The 19,317-nt window shown below is 39.3% G+C and overlaps 1 protein-coding gene across 2 annotated transcripts in view; it reads left to right on the plus strand.

Annotated features, from left to right (window-relative positions):
- UTP20 (UTP20 small subunit processome component) overlaps nt 1-19,317 on the plus strand; it is a 109,842-nt gene that overhangs the window by 39,184 nt on the left and 51,341 nt on the right. For both annotated transcript variants that reach the window (XM_030323493.2, XM_030323492.2), the window contains exons 22-27: nt 4,347-4,532; nt 8,798-8,888; nt 9,502-9,587; nt 10,150-10,275; nt 14,064-14,230; nt 16,286-16,494. In XM_030323493.2, the coding sequence (XP_030179353.1) occupies nt 4,347-4,532; nt 8,798-8,888; nt 9,502-9,587; nt 10,150-10,275; nt 14,064-14,230; nt 16,286-16,494 (865 nt within the window). The remainder of the gene's footprint in view (nt 1-4,346; nt 4,533-8,797; nt 8,889-9,501; nt 9,588-10,149; nt 10,276-14,063; nt 14,231-16,285; nt 16,495-19,317) is intronic.

Raw genomic sequence — 19,317 nt, forward strand, 5'->3', positions numbered from 1 at the left:
CTTTCCAGGAATATGTCCCTGGTAGAGTATGAGGAGGAGAAGATGTGAAGTCTTAAACTCCCAAGTAGGCTGTTTTTTTAGTATGTCCATCACATTTTCAAACCATTGGCTCATCTGTAAAGCACTGGCTCTCTCAGATAATAGCTAGTTTTTTTTTTGCCACTTAATTTGACACCAGTTAAAATGTAACCATGCCACAAATGGTGTTAATAAAAATTCCAAGTTAAAAAAAAATTATAGGGGCAACTAGGTGGCTCAGTTGGTTAAGTGTCTGACTTCGGCTCAGGTCACGATCTCATGGTTCATGGGTTTGAGCCCCACATTAGGCTCTGGGCTGATAGCTCAGAGCCTGGAGCCTGCTTTGGATTCTGTGTCTCCCTCTCTCTCTGTCTGTCTCTCTCGCTCTCTCTCAAAAATAAACATTAAAATTTTTTTTTATTTTAAATTAAAAAATATAAAAATAAAAATTCCGGGTTACAGGGGCGCCTGGGTGGCTCAGTCGGTTAAACATCCAACTTCAGCTCAGGTCATGGTTTCACAGTCCGTGAGTTCGAGCCCCGCATCCGGCTCTGTGCTGACAGCTTGGAGCCCGGAGCCTGCTTTGGATTCTGTGTCTCCCTCTCTCTGTGCCCCTCCCCTGTTCATGCTCTGTCTCTCTCTGTCTCAAAAATAAATAAACATTAAAAAAAATGTTTTTTTAATTGCAGGTTACAAAATAAGAAAGGCTTGTTGAATTAGATTAGCATACAAAGGCCTTGTTATTTTTTGCCTTGTTGTTTCATTGCCTTTCTTGGGGCTTTAACATGTTTTCCAGAAACCCAGCCCCAGCCACTGTGTTGTCAGTCTGCTTATGTTTCCTAGGATGCTGAGGGGGAATGTACTTTGTATGTTACTACAGAATAACAACTTTCTGGAGCATTGTTTTGTTTTGAGTAGATAGTTGGATGACTTTAAAACTCTAAAGATACGGGATGTGATGTACAGAACAGAACTAATCATCAACGAAGAGTATGTTTTATAGTAGTATTTCATTATGTGGGAAAGTGTCATATGTGTAACTTAAGCAGGCTACAAACCACATCATGCTTGGCTTGTTCAAAGAACAGCAAGAAAGTCTGAGTGGCTATAGCAGTGACCCTGGGAGAAAATAGTTAAAGATTAGGCCAAAAACTTAACAGGAGACCAAATTGTGTAGGGCCTTCAAGTGATGGTAAAGGACTTGTTTTTTTTCTGTTAGTGAAATGGAAAGACATCAGAAGGTTTAAACAGAGGTGACATGACCTAAGATTTCTTAAGGATTTTTCTAGCTGTCATGTCAAGAATAGACTGTGGGTTGGTCAGAGCAGATAGACCAGCTTCAGAGATTATAAAGTCCGGCAAGAAACGTGGGTGACTTGACCAAGGTTGTAGTAGTACAGCTGATGAGGGGTGGTTGAATTCTGCATATTCTTGGAAAGATTTCACGTCAGTAAAATATATTTGGGGGGGATTACACTTAGAACAGCCTGTGCAATTTGGTCAGCCAACAGATCAGATGTGTAGGTGTTTGGGGGAAAAGGGGGAATGTTGGTACAGGAAGGTGAAAGGGGAGGAATTGGGGATGTCTCTAAGGTTTTGAGCTGAGCGACTGGAAGGAGAGAGTCACCATTTACTGAGATTGGGAGGAAAGCACAGGTTTGCAGATTTGTGGGGGGGATCAGGAGTTCATTTTTCTAGGTGTTATGTTTGGGATACTGAATAGCCATCTAAGTAGGGATGTTGAATAGGCAGTTGAATTTGAAGTTTAAAGTTGGAGGGAAAGGTTTGGCCTAAAGATTATAAATTGAGAATCATCAGTATACACATGATTTTTAAATCGTGAGACCAGGAATGAAGCTACACCTAAGGTGTAAATGTAGAGAGAGAAGACTTCCAAGGACTGATAGCTGAGATTTAGAAGTTGGGAGATAAGGAGCCAGCAAAGGAAGCCAGAAAGAGTGAGAGAAGAACCAAGACCATGTAGCATCCCAGGTGGCACGTGAAGAAAGCATTTTGAAGAGGGAGTAATTAGTTGGATCATGCATATCTGAGATGTCAGTCAGATAAAGCATAAGAATTGATCACTGGCTTTAGAAGGCATCTTAACAAGAGTTGTTTTGGTTAACCTGGTAGGGATGAAAGCCTGATTAAAATGAGCTTAAAAGGAAACAGAACTAAAAATGAAAACAGCAAGTGTGGATAGTTCTTGTAAAAAAAGAGGCAGACAGGTGGAGGGTGATGTGGGAGTGGAGAGAGCTGCTGTTAGTAGGTTGCTGTTTAAGATTTAAGCAGCGCACCTCTGTGTAATGCTGGTGTTGTGAATGATCCAGAAAGGAGGGAAAATTTGTAATGTAAGAGAGGGAATAAAATTGCTGGAGTCATGTCTTTGAATAGTTAAGATAGGATCCAGTGCATAAGTAGAAAAGTTTATATGAATAATTCATTCTGGCAAAGGTTACAAACAAAGATTCAGGCAGGTCAGTAGGTTCCATGGTGGAAGAGTAATGATTTTTTTACCTAATTCTTCAGGTTTCAATTTATTTATAGCATGAAAACGATATTTAGCTTCCTGCCTTGTTTTGAAGATCATATAAAATAATGTTTATCAGTTGTTTTGTGCGCTACAAAGAGCTATACATATGGAAGCAAGTACTAATGGTGTTAACAGGAAATAAATTTCCTGCTCTGTTAATTTTCTAAATTTTTCCCTAAAGAAAGAAAGGGATTACTAATAGATTCCTGGGGATGGAGAGAGGAGCCTGTAACAAGATGTCATTTCTGAGTTTAAGACTTAGAGACTATAGATACACAATATTTTTTTAAAAGATATACAATTTAAAAAATATTTAACATTAGTTGGCAATGATTACCTGTGGCAAATACTTTTATAGATGATCCAAACTAATGGAAAATGCAAATGTCACCTTTCATTTTGACTTTGAAATATATTATGGGCTTTTTATTTTATTTTTTTACTAGAAATTTACATTTCTAAATATGTTTCCAACAATTCAGTGTTAGAACTAATTTGTGAATCCCTTGTAAACAAACATTCTTTGAGAAGAACCAAACCAGAGGCAGGAGTGACTAACAATGACGATACCTTGATAACAGGTGACATCTAAAGAGTCCCTGCTGTGTGCTAGAAGCACTCTTGTGAGTGCTCCGTGTGAATTATCTTACTTAACAAACACTAGGGAACATGCTGTGCATGGAGATATAGTTTAAAATTTATGTTCTATATGGTTAACTGAGTGTTGGGATTATAGTGGGGGTGCTGTTCAGTAGATGATGGTATGGTTTGTAACCGACACAGCAACCTTGTTCATTTTATTTATTCGTCTGCCTGGTAGGTATCAAGTGCTAGATCCTGCTGGCTGAAAATACAGAGTTGACTATAGTAAAGTGTCCCAGCTCTCCAGTGCTAGTTTCGTGTATTCACCTGGAGTTTAACGTGTGTTGACCTGGAGTGTCTTCCAGGTGTGCTGGGAGGGTGCTACCCTCAAACATGTTATTTTATCAGTGTATTTTTGAGTGCAGACTTTAAAGCCTGTCTGATCGATTTCCTTGTGTCTGTAGCCCAGTGCCGTCCATGCACAAAACAGACCACAAATGAACAAGTTGTTGGATGATGGAATTAAAATGACTCAAAAGCAATGCACTCTGTGGCAGCCTTCAAGATAATATTAGTTACTTCAAATATCAGACCAAAATTAAAGGGATGGAATCTAATAAAAACAAACGTGAATAGGAATTGGATAAGCTTAGTTTAAAGAGGCAAAACACAAATACTTTGTGATTTTCATTACCTGGACATTCAGTTTGAGTCTGTGTCATGCTGTGTCTGCCCCTGAAAGCAATGGAGTTGACAGTCCACCGGTCTTACCAGACCACGTCCAGAGGACTGAATTTTGCTGTGGCACTATATTTGCAAAAGGACATTGGCAAAGTACAGTGGGTCTGGGTGAAAGTGACTGGCATGGTCTTAGTGCTCTGCTTTCCTTATTTAATAAAATCCACCCCTATACCCACCTCCCCCAGTTACGGTTCCAGAGACAGAGAAGAGAGACTGATTTTAGCTCAGGCCAAAAGAGATTTTTCAAATGTTTTTAACAGTGTAACAGTGGGATTTTAAAAGTGTAACTGCAATTAATGGTAGGTTTGCCAAACCAGGTACTTAAGAGGGGCTGAATAAGAAAGAATAATGTGAGGAGGTTTGGCTAAGGTGCCCCTGGTGACTCTTCATTGTGTGACTCTGAACCGTGGACGTACATCCATCTGTCACAAACAGAATTAGGACAACTCTGCTTCATCTCTTTCTACTGTAGAAATGAGTATTACCCAGCAGACCTGCAGGTTGCTCCCACCCAGGATCTGCGCAGGAAAGGGAAAGGGGTGGCCGCAGGGGAGACTGAAGAGGAACCCGATGCTGGAGATGACGAAGAGCTGGAGGAAGAAGCGGTGCCCATGGGTGAGCCCTCACAGAAGAAAAAGACCAGAAGAGCTGCAGCAAAGTAAGTTCAACATTGCTGGAAGATCACAGATCCAGGGTTCTGGGAGAAACGGGAAGAGACCTCTGATGGCCTAAGTGTGACATAGCCTTGGACAAGATGAACCACTCAGATAATTACTCAGAGAAGTGCTGCATCGCCTTGCGATTTTCTTTTGCAGCCCAAAGAAACCTGCCAGTTTTCTGAGTTTTTTGGTTGCTTATTATTACTTATTTTGCCCCTGACTTGAGTTGTCGGGATTTTGGGGGTCATCTAATCATAAGTGCTTTTTATCGACAAGAGCATTGGTCCTCGAGTGGTTGAATGCTCTTTGATCTTTGCCCTTCACTCTCATGGCACCAGGGTGTTATTTTGTGTGCTAGGGGAACACGTAATGGAACATCTCTTATAAATCTGTCAGCGCTTTTGCCTTTTGACTTGTCCCTACCCCTTGCCCCCATTACATTCTCTTTCCTGTCATCTGGGGTGTTCACTTACGTAAATTGTTAAGAAACCTCAGAAAAAGTAGAAGTGATCAGGCTTTCAGAAGTTACTGCAGCTTCCTTGAAGACTGTCTGCATTGAGGCTGCAAGGATCCAGTGTATTGGTGCTACCGTGTTATTTTAGCACTTTATAAATCTCAAACTGATCTGCCTATTTGTTCAGTCTTCCCACGAGCCTTTTGTTGGTTCATTCAGCAGCTGTTCTGAGTGCATTTTGTTAAGTGTTGGGCTTCAAAGCTACACAGGAAGCACAGTCTAATGCCTGGTCAAATTTTTTTATAGAAGTATTTTTAAAGGAGTTTTAGGGCAGGACAAATCCAAAAACAACAACGACAAAAACTGAGTTCTAGGATCATAGTGAAAAATGACTTAATTCTATCACAAAGAGAAGATTGTTACAAAGGAGAGGACCCCACTGAAGCTGAAAGATGAAAGAAAGCCTGCTGGGCAGCAGGGCAGGGAAGGACTTGGCAGCTAATGGAAATAATGTGAGAACGCCTGGGTGGCTCAGTCAGTTAAGTGTCTGACTCTTGATTTCGACTCACATCATGATCTCACCTGAGTTGGTGAGTTCGGGCCCTGCATCTGGCTCTTTGCTGACAGCGCAGAGCCTGCTTAGGATTCTCTCTCTCTCTCTCTCTCTCTCTCTCTCTCTCTCTCTTTCCCTCTCTCTTCCTCCCTCCCTCTCTCCCCCCTCCCCCTCTCTCTTTTTGCCCCTCCTCCCCTGTGTTCTCTCTCTCTCTCTCTCTCTCTCTCTCAAAATGAATGAATGAGATAGTGTATAAAGCATAGGGGCAAGAAAGAGTGTGGCCATGCTTCCTGAAACTAGTTCCTTTTGTTTCTACCTTCTCATAACTCTGAGCGTTCTGTTCCCTACTACTTTCTCCAAGACCAAGATTGCTGTTTTCTTCTTCGTATCCTCAGCACACAGCTAGCAAAAGATTAGTCCTCGTATTTCTTTGTTGAATAAATGAATAAGCTACTTATCCAGTCATACCTCTTTCTTTCTTACTTCTGGACCTTTGCTGTACCCTCCCCTCTTTCTGCTGTGCCCTTGCCTCACACCTGCCAACTGAAACTCTACTCATGCTTCCAGAAACTGTTCTGTGCTACTTCTTTACGGAAGCTTGTCCTGTCTTTTAAACTGAAAGTTCTCTTAACTCAGCTTCAGACTCAGAACAGCCATTTCATGCCTCTATCATGGTGCTTCTCCTTGCCTTGGATATTAATGAATTTTTTATAGATCTGCCATATAAATCAGAATGTCTTTTAAGGATAAGGGTCACGTCTTAATTTTTCTGCCCCCTGTAGCCAAACTTAGAAGATTGCTAACATACACCAGTTAAAATGTGAGGAGGGACGCCTGGGTGGTTAGGTCAGTTAAGCATCTGACTCTTGATTTCAGTTCAAGTCTTGATGTCAGTGTTGTGAGTTCAAGCCCCTCACTGGGCTCCATGCTGGGTGTGGAGCCAACTTAAAAAAAAAAAAAAAAGGAAAAGAAAATTTGAGTAAATTGGTACTCACATTCCTGTGTCATCTCAATAAATTCATAGTCCTGAGTTTGTAATCCTTCATGGAACATGGTCCTTGCTAGCAAGTATTTATTGAGAACATACAAATTGGTTCCTGTTTTCTTTGGCTCTTTAAGGCCACATGGAGCATAAAAAAATAATACATGTTGGGGGGAAGGAATAGATATTTTCAAAGAAAATTTTAAAAGTTTATTTGTAGGGGCGCCTGGGTGGCGCCGTCGGTTAAGCGTCCGACTTCAGCCAGGTCACGATCTCGCGGTCCGTGAGTTCGAGCCCCGCGTCGGGCTCTGGGCTGATGATGGCCCAGAGCCTGGAGCCTGCTTCCGATTCTGTGTCTCCCTCTCTCTTTGCCCCTCCCCCGTTCATGCTCTGTCTCTCTCTGTCCCAAAAATAAATAAACGTTGAAAAAAAAAAATTTTTAAAGTTTATTTGTAAAAGTGTAAGTAAGGGCTCAGTGATAAGTATATATGGACATTGTATCAGACTTCTCTAGAGAAGCAGACCAACAGAATGAAGGTGTGTGTGTGTGTGTGTGTGTGTGTGTGTGTGTGTGTGTGTAAAGATTTATTTTAACGAATTGGCTCATGTGATTATGGGAGCCAGCAGGTCCAGAATTTGTAGGGCAAGATGGCAAGCTAGAAACTTAGGCAAGATTTGGTGCTGTAGTCTTGAGCACAAAATTCATAGACTGGGATTTCTATGTCACAATTTTATGGCAGAATTCCTTCTCTGAGAAATACCTGTTTTTGCTCTTAAGGCCTCATTGAATGAGTCTGATCCACATTATTGAGGGTAGTCTCCTTTATTTAAAGCCAACCGATTTTGTCAACATCTACAAAATACTTGCAATACCTAGATTAGCATTTCATTACATAACTGACTGCTGTAATTTAGACAGGTGGACACATAAGACTAACCATCACAGGTATGAAAGCTAAATGTAAGCACGAGTGCTACCCTTATCCCCATTTCTCCATAATATGTAAAGAGGTCCTAACTTCAAGATTACTTTCTCTGTTAATAGAGTCCCGTAGGACTTTTACAGTTTTGCATTCTTTTGCCCGGGAGCAGAGGAGGAGCACTGTTTACTAAACTCTTAGGAGCAGAGTCCCCACAAGTTTGGTTCAATCCTTGCAGGAAATCCAGGAGGTGGTGTCTTTGCCTGGATGAGGAAACTGAGACTCTGAAACATTAAGTTGCTTTCCCCAAAGTCAGCATCACCTGTGCAGCATGGTTTCTATCTCTCTCACTTCTCCCTGCTTTTAGTCTTGAAATAGGCAGATAAAACCTCTTCAAATCGTAACGTTTGTTCATTCAGGTTTTTTTTTTTTTTTAAGCCCTATACAGCTTATAAATTATACACAGAAAACAGTTTGTTTTCCAAGTACTATTGTAAAGCCTCTTTGGGGCACCTGGGTGGGTCAGTCGGTTGAGTGTCCAACTTCGACTCAGGTCATGATCTCACTGTTCCCAAGTTGGAGCCCCATGTCGGTCTCTGTGCTGACAGCTCAGAGCCTGGAGCCTGCTTCAGATTCTGTGTCTCCCTCTCTGTCTCTGCCCCTCCTGCTCTCGTGCTCTGTCTCTGTCTCTCTCTCAAACAAACATTAAGAAAAAAAAATTTTTTAAAGCCTCATGAAGCCTATGGATTAGGAAGTTGAGCGAGTCACTGAGCTCTCTTCTCAGCCTCTTTTGTTGGATGTAGTGGATGATCTAAGTGGCTTGGAGGCAGTCGTCCCATATCCATATTTAACTTTTGACCACAGAATATTGTTCTTTCTTACTCCTTCTTGGTAACCAAGAGTCATGGTTACCCAAACATGGACCTCTGTTTCCTGACATCAGTGTTCATGTTATATGAAAGTGAGGAAGATTATATTTCACCACCTTCTTGTCTACTGCATCGAAACTAGACAAGGAATCATTTCAGAAATTACCTGTGTTCAACTTTGCAATGTATTGCTGTTTGATTACTTCCCATGTTTGGTTAATTTAAACCATTCGAAGCACATCCTGAATGATTTTCTGGGGGAGAGCCTAGATTTCAAAGGAAGGCCTGCGTGAGATTGAGAATTTCTGTAGAATAATTTCCTAAATGCAAATAATTAAAACTTGTTTGTGAGTTAACAGTGAAACCATAGTCAAGGTGTTTGGCATAGTTGTCAGAGAGACTAAAATTGGTGGGCACTATCATCTTAAGAAAATCTCTGTTCTTTAATTCTGTGTTGCCTGTGGTTTTTGTTTTTTGTGTTTTTAGGCAGTTAATTGCTCATTTGCAAGTTTTCTCAAAGTTTTCAAATCCACGAGCCTTATATCTAGAATCCAAATTATATGACCTGTATCTTCAGGTAAGTAAAATAAATTCTTGCCACTATAATTCTTTGTGAAATTTTCTCTTGTCATTTACTTTATCAGAATAACTTTTAGGTTTTTAATAATTGTTAATAAATAGGGCCTATGTCTACCTTTCCAGTACAATGTTTTAAAAGTTAAGAATTATTTTCCGTATCTTGAGAAACAGCTTTAGACAGTACTGATTTTGTTGGTATTAAAGACATCTTGGGTAACATTGATCAGCTGTATTAACAATGGGTTTGTGCCAAAAGAAGCTAGCTACTTTTCCTTTTACATAAATTGGTCTTACGGAGTGCTGGAATTTCAGGATCTGTTAGATTGAGTGAAAGCTGATAGTTGGAATAAGAATCTGTTGCAGTCACAATATATGATCTTCAGTTACAGAAAAGATTGTAGACGAAATTTAATGCCAGAAGCTGAGTAAGCATTGGTTGTCATTCTAGGCCATAAGGGGAAACAAAATTTCCTTTTTTTCATTTGGATGTTTCTTAACGGGGGACTTATATGATTTGAGCAGAATTTATCTTCATTCTTCCCATAACTCACATATAACTTCCCATGGTATATGTGGCTTCATTAATTTATTCTATAAAATATCATTCTTAGCTGTTGCTACATCAGGATCAAATGGTGCAGAAAATAACCCTGGATTGTATAATGACATATAAGCATCCACATATCCTCCCTTACAGGTAAGTTACTTGAAGCTAAAGAAATGCTGTTTCTTTGGCTGATTTTTATCTTTCTACCTGAGAGCCTTTCTAAAATAATTTTCTGAAGGCCTAGGAAATTTCCCTCTTTTCTACCATAATCATAATGCTATTTTCAAGTAACAAATGAAAACTGAAAGTATATTTGTGTGTTAAGAGTGATTCTTCATCAGTAATAAGGTAGGAAAGAGAATATTAATTGATATGTGTTTGAGAAGGTTATATCATGTTGCTTCAGTAACGCCAAAATCTTGGTGATTACGCAGGGAATCATAATGATCCTCTCTGTAAGAACTAAGGAAAGCTTTTGTATGAATCTCTTTTAAACAGCTGAGTTATTGACTGTTACTTCCTTATAGTCACTTTTACCTTTTAAAATTTGAAAGCCTGTCATTTTGTGAAAATTTTCCTTTATGGATATCAACCACAATATGGGTATTCTTAATACCTGTGTCAGTTTTTTGGATTACTGTACTATATTGCATTTTTTTAAAGGTACCATTGATTATTAAATGATGATTTGTGCTGTATTCTATGTTTAAAGGGAAAACTTACAAAGATTGCTTGAAGACCGAAGCTTTAAGGAAGAGATAGTGCATTTTAGCATTTCTGAAGATGATGCAGTAGTGAAAACAGCCCACCGAGCAGATCTGTTTCCCATTCTGATGAGGTATTTATACTGTTTACAACTGATTTTTTTAAGTTGATCACAAAAACAGTTGTGAATGGAGTATTATGATTCTTTCATTTATAATCATATGATTATTCCTTCAGTTATAATTTTTTCAATTATAATGGCATATTTCACTTTTTATTTTATTTTGATTTTTTTTTTTTTTTTTAATTGGACCTTTTGGAGAAGTCAAATTGTTATAGAAACTTACTTGAAAATAATTTGTCCCTGGGGCATCTGGGTGGCTCAGTTGCTTAAGAGTCCCAATTCTTGGTCTCGGCTCAGATCGTGATCTCACAGTTTGTGAGTTCAGGCCCCGCGATAGGCTCACACAGTGGTGGTGTGGAGCCTGCTTGGGATTCCCCCCCACCCCTCTCTGTCCTTCCCCTGCTTGCATTCTCTCTCTCAAAATAAATAAATAAACTTTAAGATAAGATATAAAATAAACTTTGTCCCTAACATAAAGAAAGATCTTGCCGTGGAGTTATTTTAATAATAATGTTAAAATTAAATCCAGTATTCCTCTAAATTTTATTGAGAAATAGTAAAAATAATTCATTCATTTGGTATGTAACTAATGATTATAAAAGCTATTGATTTTTGGTGTTGATAATGTAACGACCCACAGTACAGACCTTTGTTATATTTGTTTTAATAGTTTTCATTGGATTTTCTTGGTGGAAAAAGTAATCGTTAATAACAGTCATTAAATTATTAGTCTGCTGTTTAAAAAAAACTCTTTAAGGTTCCATTTTACTCGAAATAAAGTAGAAGGTCCTCACTCCTCCTTCGAGGGCCTGGTATGACCTCCCTGCAGCCTGCCTGCCCAGCCACATGGTTTCCATTCACTGCCCCCCTCAGAGCCCACTTCCAAGTCTGTGGACCTGCTCATCTCTGTGCTCACAACACAAGTTGGCTAGCTCTTCTTCTTCACTCAGTCTTCTCTCCGATGTCATGTTGTCAGGATGCCTTCTTCGACCACTTTGTGTAAAATTGCACCTTCCTCTAACCACCCTTTAGTCCCCTGCCTCGCTTTATTTTTCCTCATAATTGTCTGGCATATCCTCTTTCTTAACACTTGTCTCCCCTGACAGAAGGTACTCCATGGCCTGTAGTAAATGTTAGTCAAATTAATTTCGTCTTTTATGGTAAAAACAAACAAGCCTTATTTTTTCTGTTTTTTAAATTTATATATCACCTACACAGAGTAGAAGAATGAACTGTGGTGGTAGTAGTTGTGGTTATCCTTGTCTTGCTGCCGTGTTTAACAGTAATGCTGCTAGAGCAGCCCTTCTTGAAGTGTAGTCTGCCCCTTCTTGGCAGGGGCTGTCGCTGAGATGCTCTCAGGCGGTCTGTGAGGTTAAGACTTTTTTCATAGTACTACTAAGACATTACTTTTTCCCAGCATGCCGATATTTGTGCTGACGAGGCAGAAGCAACTTCTGGTGCCCCACGACTAATCAGGACAGTGCCTCCAAACTGTACCAGTCATTCTTCATTACCACACACCTGGAGTTAAAAAAAAAAAAAAAAAAATCCTGGTTTCATTAATGTTCTTGGTGAATCTTAAACCTTGAGTACTCGTCTTTTTATTGTCTTGTATGACAAAGTAGGAAATGTGCATAAAGCACTTCTGCTGAATACTGGTTGTCTCATCGAATGGCCTATTTTCCAAATTACCGATGCGTGTTACAGAATCACTGGTGGGTAAAGATCCATTCAAAGTGCAAGATAGACAGATGGAGATTAAGGTAACAGATCACAGAGTTTATGAATATGTTTCAGATTGCACATGCAACTAGCCTTTAAGAAACTACCACTTGCGGGGCGCCTGGGTGGCGCAGTCGGTTAAGCGTCCGACTTCAGCCAGGTCACGATCTCACGGTCCGGGAGTTCGAGCCCCGCGTCGGGCTCTGGGCTGATGGCTCAGAGCCTGGAGCCTGTTTCCGATTCTGTGTCTCCCTCTCTCTCTGCCCCTCCCCCGTTCATGCTCTGTCTCTCTGTCCCAAAAATAAAAATAAACGTTGAAAAAAAAAATTTAAAAAAAAAAAAGAAACTACCACTTGTTGGGGCGCCTGGGTGGCTCAGTTGGTTAAGTGTCCGACTTCAGCTTGGGTCATGATCTTACGGTTTGTGAGTTTGAGCCCCGCATCAGGCTCTGTGCTGACAGCTCAGAGCCTGGAGCCTGCTTCGGATTCTGTGCCTCCCTCTCTCTGCCCCTCCCCTGCTCATTCTCTCTCTCTCTCTTCCTCTCTCTCTCCCTCTCTCTCTCTCAAAGAATAAATAAACATTAAAAAGAAAATTAAAAAAATAGAAAAAATGGAAAGTACCACTTGTTGAAGTTTGGTGTAGTATCAAAGTGCAATATCCACAGTTATCACAAAAGAATAATCTGAAAGTTTACAAAATATGTTTCCTTTCCCCACCTGCATATCTGTTTAAAGTCTGGATTTTCTTCAACTACAATACATTGCAATTGATTGAATGCAGAAACGGATAGGAAAATCCAGTTATCTTCTAATAAGCAAGATAGTAAAGAAATTGAAAATAAGTAAAAAAACATAAGTAAGTCTAGACTCACTAAGTTTTGGTGGGGAGAGATTTGGAAAATAAAATTATTTTTTATCAAAAATATTATTGATGGTAACCCATTTTAATTTCTACTATGATAAATATCAATAGATAAAACTCATACAAAAGCTCTTTGGGGACCTCAAAAATGTTTAAGAGTATAAAGCACCCCAATCTAATAGGTTTTGCTAGTGATTCTGTCTTGCATTTCTGGGATACTTCTTATTTAGCTTTAATATTGTTTTAATGCATTACTGGATACTGTAATTAGAAATGAGTATTATGAGGCTCCTGGGTGGCTCAGTCGGTTGAACATTCGACTTCTGCTCAGGTCATGATATCACAAGCTTGTGAGTTTGAGCCCCTCATCAGGCTATGTGCTAACAGCTCAGAGCCTAGAGCCTGCTTCGGATTCTGTGTCTCTTGCTCTCTCTGCCCCTCCCTCACTTGTGCGTGTGCACATGTGTTCTCTCTCTCTCTCTCTCTCTCTCTCTCAAAAATAAACACTAAAATTTTTTTTAAAAAGAAATGGGTTTTATGTTTATAAGCAAGAGTGGTATATAATTTTATTTTTGTTCCTAGCCCAACTCAATATCTTAGTTACACCACCTTCATAAGTGAAAAAGGACTGTTCCTTCTTTCTCTCAGCTATGAAACTTTATAGCATAGCAATTAGTTTTCTTTGATAGTTTAAAAAATTCATCTGAAAAACTGTATAGGTTCCATGTTTACTCATGATTACTGTTCTGTTCAGGTTTTCTTAAGTTCCTTTCACTTACTTATGTGTTTTGGCTTTTTCTTGCCCAGGAAATTCCCCATTTAATTGAAATCTTGCCAGTTTCCTTATTTTACTTAGAGTTGAATTCACTTATTTCCTTTTAATCTATATATTATTGTTTTCATTTTTCCTTGATTAGATATACCTTTGGCTTGCCTATTTTACTGCTTTTTTCTTCGTATAAAGAACTACCCTTTGGCCTTTTATCTTTATTATTTCCTTCCTCCTGCTTCCTTCAGCCTTGTTTTTTGTTGTTGTTCTTCTAAATTTTATATGTTAAATAACTAATTTCTGTTTTCATCTTTCCTTATTTTATAATATATCCTTTTAAGTCCGTTGACTTGCTGTTCTTGGCTTTTAGGAAAACAAAATGACTAGAATTATGTTTCAGGATTAATGTGCAAAGAAAATAATGTTCTCTTAATTAACTTTTTAGGATTTTGTATGGCCGAATGAAAAATAAGACTGGGAGTAAAACTCAGGGGAAATCTGCCTCAGGGACCCGCATGTCCATTGTTCTGAGATTCCTTGCTGGGACCAAACCGGAGGAGATCGAGACATTCTTGGATCTGCTATTTGAACCTGTGAAGCACTTCAAGAATGGTAGCTCTCAACTCCCTGCTACTCTGAATGTGTGTTGTCTCCTGTAGATTTCTGATGTCTCAGGCTAAGTCTCCTGTGCTCTTGGACATCTTTCTCATGGGACTGTTCCTCCCAATCTTGATGGTGGACTTTTGGCTGAAATGGAATTCATTTGAAATTTTGATTGAATTAAGCAAAGCTCACACTGATCCTGAGGGTCGTCAGCATCCATATGTCAGTAAGCCCCTGATTAGAAAATGTGTATTTTTCAGGGGGAGCCTGGCTGGCACGGTCGGTGGAGCATGTGACTCTTGATCTCAGGGTTGTAAGTTCAAACCCCACGTTGGGTGTAGAGATTACTTAGAAAAAATAAGATCTTTAAATTAAAGGAAGGAAGGAAGGAAGGAAGGAAGGAAGGAAGGAAGGAAGGAAGGAAGGAAGGAGATAATGTATTTTGATTGTTGTGCATTTAGGCCATTTGAAAAATGGTACTTACGCATACACAATGAATATGTTTCTCCTTAGAAACTTAGAGCATGCTGATGAATTAATTTCAGTTGTCTTGGTATTTAGTCATTCACTAAGTCATTCATCTATTGAGTAGTGATTAATTGAATACCTCCTGTACCCTGGACACTTTTCGATAATCTCTGCTCTCAACCTCACCGTCTAAGTGCAGTGAATGTAATAAGTATATAAAAATGAGTTGAAATGCTGTGTGGTCTGTTCTTTGGTGTGCAATGTTAGTAATTATTAATAATAATAATAGCTAACATTGTTGAGTGCATACTCCATGCCAGACATTATGGCAGATCCCTTTACATACAACTCAGTTGATCCTTAAAATAGTATCATTACTTGACTGGTCCCATTTTACAAATGAGGAAACTGAGACTTAGAGAGTGTAGTATTTTGCTTATAGCCACTCAGAAAATGGTAGTTTTGTTTTTGTTTCTGTTTTTTTTTTTTAAGTTTATTTATTTTGAGAGAGAGCAAGCATCCAAGCTGGGTAGGGGCAGAGAGAGGGAGAGAGAGAGAATCCCAAGCAGGCTCCAAGGTAACAGCACAGAGCCTAGCATTGGGGCTCGATCTCACCAACTGTGAGGTGCATGACCTAAGCTGAAATCAAGAGTTGGAAGCTCAACCACTGAACCACTCAGGTGCCCCAAAAATAGGAGAGAGAGAGAGAAAGAAAGAAAGGGAGGGAGGAAGGAAGGAAGGGGGAGGGAGGGAGAAAATGATAGCTCTTTCTGACTGCAGAACCTCTGCTGTAGTCCCCTAATTGCTTTGCTTTAGGCAAACATAGATATTTATTTATAGGGTAGTGTGTTACATTAAATTCTGTATTTTTCTATGATAATGGATTCAGCTGTTAAAATGTTTTCATTCCGTATATTGCCCTGCAAAAGAATAGAAAGGCTTTTGTTCAGTGAAACAGCCTCCATTGTAAGAGGGTAGCTATAAATGGTACTCTTACAGGTGTACCATTTAGGTGTATGAATTAGCAAGCCTGTGATTTCATGCCAGTTGGTTTGAAGTATAAAGCTCAAGCGGTAACAATTCAAGTCTTTTAAGTAAATTATGAAATCAATTTTGGTGCCTGTTTATAAAGAATTTTGTTTTATTTATTCACTAAGGACTACAAGAGGAAACATTGGATTCTTGGCATTTAAGAAACTTCTAATTAGTGGGACATTTTCTGTGAAACTGCTCAAATCAACATAGACAGTGAAAGCTGAGAGTGAGGAAAGTGTATGGAAAATTGCGAGGGGGAATGAAGACATTGTAACTCGGGTTTTGAGGAATAGTCTAAGTAGGATGAGAAGTGGGCTTAGAGACTTAGTTCTGGCACAAGTTTCTCTCTCTTTTATTCTGAGTTTCCTCATCTATAAAGTGATAATACTAAAATCTGCCATGCCTAGCTCATTGAATATTTGGTAAGAGAATCAGGAGAAAATATGTTAGGAAAGTACATTATCATCTACATGATCATACTGTATCATTGAGGGAAATTGAAATGAAGCTGTAATTGGAGAGTAACTAACATTTCCTTTTACTTGATATCTCTTGCACTAGGAAAATGCCATTCTGCAGTCATTCAGTCAGTAGAAGATTTGGATTTGTCTAAAGTTCTTCCTTTAGGTCGTCAGCATGGTATCTTAAATAGCCTTGAAATAGTATTGAAGAACATTAGTCATCTGATCAGTGCCTACTTACCAAAGATTTTGCAGATACTGTTGTGCATGACAGCAACAGTCTCACACATCCTTGACCAACGAGAAAAGGTGAGGTTCACTGTAGATGTTTTTCTTCCTGGGTGAATTATGTGGGTTTGAACTATGTGGGTCCACTTGCAAATGGGATTTTTTTTTTCTGATAAATACAGTGCAGTACTGTAAACGTACCTAATGATCTTCTTAATAACCTTTTCTCTAGCTGACTTTATTATAAAGTAATAATACAGAATTACAAAGTATAATACATATACAAAGTATATGTTAATTGACTATTCATGGTATTGGTAAGGCTTTCAATCAACAGTAAGCTATTAGTAAAGTTTTGGGGGAGTTACACATAGACTTGTGACTGCGCAAGGGATCAACACCCCTAACCCTTGCATTATTCAAGGGTCAGCTGTATGTCACTTGTATATTTTAAAAAGAGGTTTAAAAACAGAGTGTGAATTAGTTCTATATACATCTGAAAAACTAAAGTCAGGGATAGTTGAGCTGATGTTTCTCACATTTTAATTTCAAGAGCCTAGAGGTATAGGACATCTTCCAACTCTCATTTGTCCAGAGTAGTTGGAGAATGAACAGAATACTGTTAGCATCATCCTTGTTATTTTGAGGTAAGAATTGCCGAGAGGTCTTTTATAAGTAAATGCTTGCCTACTAGGAGTACAATGTTTTGAATAAAGATCAGCAGCAAGACCAGGCGGCTAGCTCAATGCCAGAGGCTTCACAAGGCAGTAAATATTTTCTGAATTGTATTAAAGACAATATATTTATGTTCTGTTGAAACAAGTATACGGGCATAAGTATACTCTCTGGGAAGTCGAGAGAAACCTATGTCTTTATGGACTGAAGGCTTCTTAGAGAAAATGAGACTTGAAGTGCAGATCTAGATTCCCATTTCTGTTGATTCTCCATTAATGGTAAACAGGCACAGTTTTAACTGGGTTAAAAATCTGTTTCATTCATTTGATTTATGGATATGCATGGTGAACTGTCTCTCAGATATGGTCATGATCACTGAAAATTGACAACCAAAATTTGACGCTGTTTTTTGGGCTATGTGTGGATACAAATCTGCTTTAGTAATGAAATTCTCAATTGCCGAGCTCCAGGGATTTAGAACACACCTTATATTTTGTTAGGCATCATTTTGTTTTCTTTACTCTTTCATTCATTCCTGCCACAAATATTAATTGAGCCCCTTTTGGGTGACAGGCACCATTCTGAGCACTGGAGATGGAACAGTGAACAAAGCAAACAAAACTTCCTGTCCATTCATTTATTCAATAAATACTTATTTCACACCTACCTGCTATCTATCAGACATCATTCTAGGTGGGGAATGAGACAGGTAAGGACTCAGTGTCATGGGGAGAAAGAGAATAAATAAATAATTATAATAATGTCGGTTGGTGGGGAGTCCCCAGAGGGAAATAAATGAGACCCTCTGCAGATCTGTGAGTCATTCTCTGTGGAGCTCTCTCCTCCCCAGCACTCTGCCTGCAAATTCTTGCTGCCGTGCCTGGGCTCTGCCTTCTCACACTAAATCCTGGAACTCCAAGCAGGAAACCGGGGAATGTGTAGGACTCACTTCCTCTGTTGCCCCCCTGTCCCAGGGCTTACTGTCCTTTACTGCCTGCTGTCTAGTATCTGAAAAATCATCATTTCATATGTTCATATGAATGTTTCATATGTTCAGTTTTTTAGTTGCTTGAGAAGGAAGGCCAAACCTAGTCCTTGTTGATCCATCTTGAACAGATGCAGAAAAACTGCAAGCAGGCAGAGAACAGACCTCCAACTAACACAAGGTTAGGAGCAGCTCAAGTTCCCAATAGCCAGGGCAGAAAGCTCATAATACCCGAGGCACCAGGAAGAGTCCTAGGCAGGGCCTTGCCTCGGTGTTGGAACCAGATTAACTCTGGAATAAAGGCTGCCCTGGCAACACCTACCAAAGCTCACAAAGATCCAACTTCCCAAGTACATTAACTGCTTCTGAGAATAAAATGCAAAAGTTTTCAAATGATTTAAATGAAAATAAAATTCACAGTGTCTGACATCCAGTCAAGTTTTACCAGGCATGCCAAGAAGTAAGAAAATTTTATTCATAATAAGGAAAAAAACAGTCAATAGAAGCAGCACGAGCAATGGTACAGATGATAGAAATAGCCAAAAATTTAAAATAGCTGTTAGAAAGGAATACACTCCATATATTCACAAAAGTAGAGGAAAACATGAGCATGTTGAGGGACATGAAGATGTGAAAATTTTTAAATAAAATGAGGGGATGTGATAGGAAGTGACAAACAGGGAGTGGATGGTGCTGCTTTTATTAAGGTGGTCAGTGTCTTCTCTAAGGAGGTGATAATTTGAACTCGTGTCTCCCCAGCTGTGGGAAGAACATTTCAGGCAGATAAAATGACCGGTAGTCCCTGAGGTAGAACAGCCTTGGCACATTCTAAGAGACACAAGGGCACAGGAGCGACAGGACTCGTGTAAGGTAGCGTTGAGAGCTAGGTAGGGCCTCTTGGGCTGTGAGCTGGATTTACTCCTAACTGTATTGGGAAACCTCGAAGAGGTTTGAAGCCAGGGAGTGATGAGGTCTGTTTGATGTTTTTAAAATCTCACTTTGATTGCTTTGTGGAAAAGAGGCTTGGGGGGGGGGGGTGGGAGGGCAACAGTGAAAGCTGAAAAGAGGTCTTGGAAAAATTCTTTCTCTGTGTTATTTGAGAGCATCAGAGCCATATGAAGACTTCTGTGTGAATTTTCATTTGTGCCTTATAGTGAGTGATAGTGACTTTGTCTACACATGGATATATTAAATCGTGAAAGGTTAGAGGTTTTATAAACTCTGTATAAGTTGTCTGACTTCTT

The sequence above is a fragment of the Lynx canadensis genome, chromosome B4, assembly GCF_007474595.2.
Source record: "Lynx canadensis isolate LIC74 chromosome B4, mLynCan4.pri.v2, whole genome shotgun sequence".
In the NCBI taxonomy this organism is placed as follows: domain Eukaryota; kingdom Metazoa; phylum Chordata; class Mammalia; order Carnivora; family Felidae; genus Lynx; species Lynx canadensis.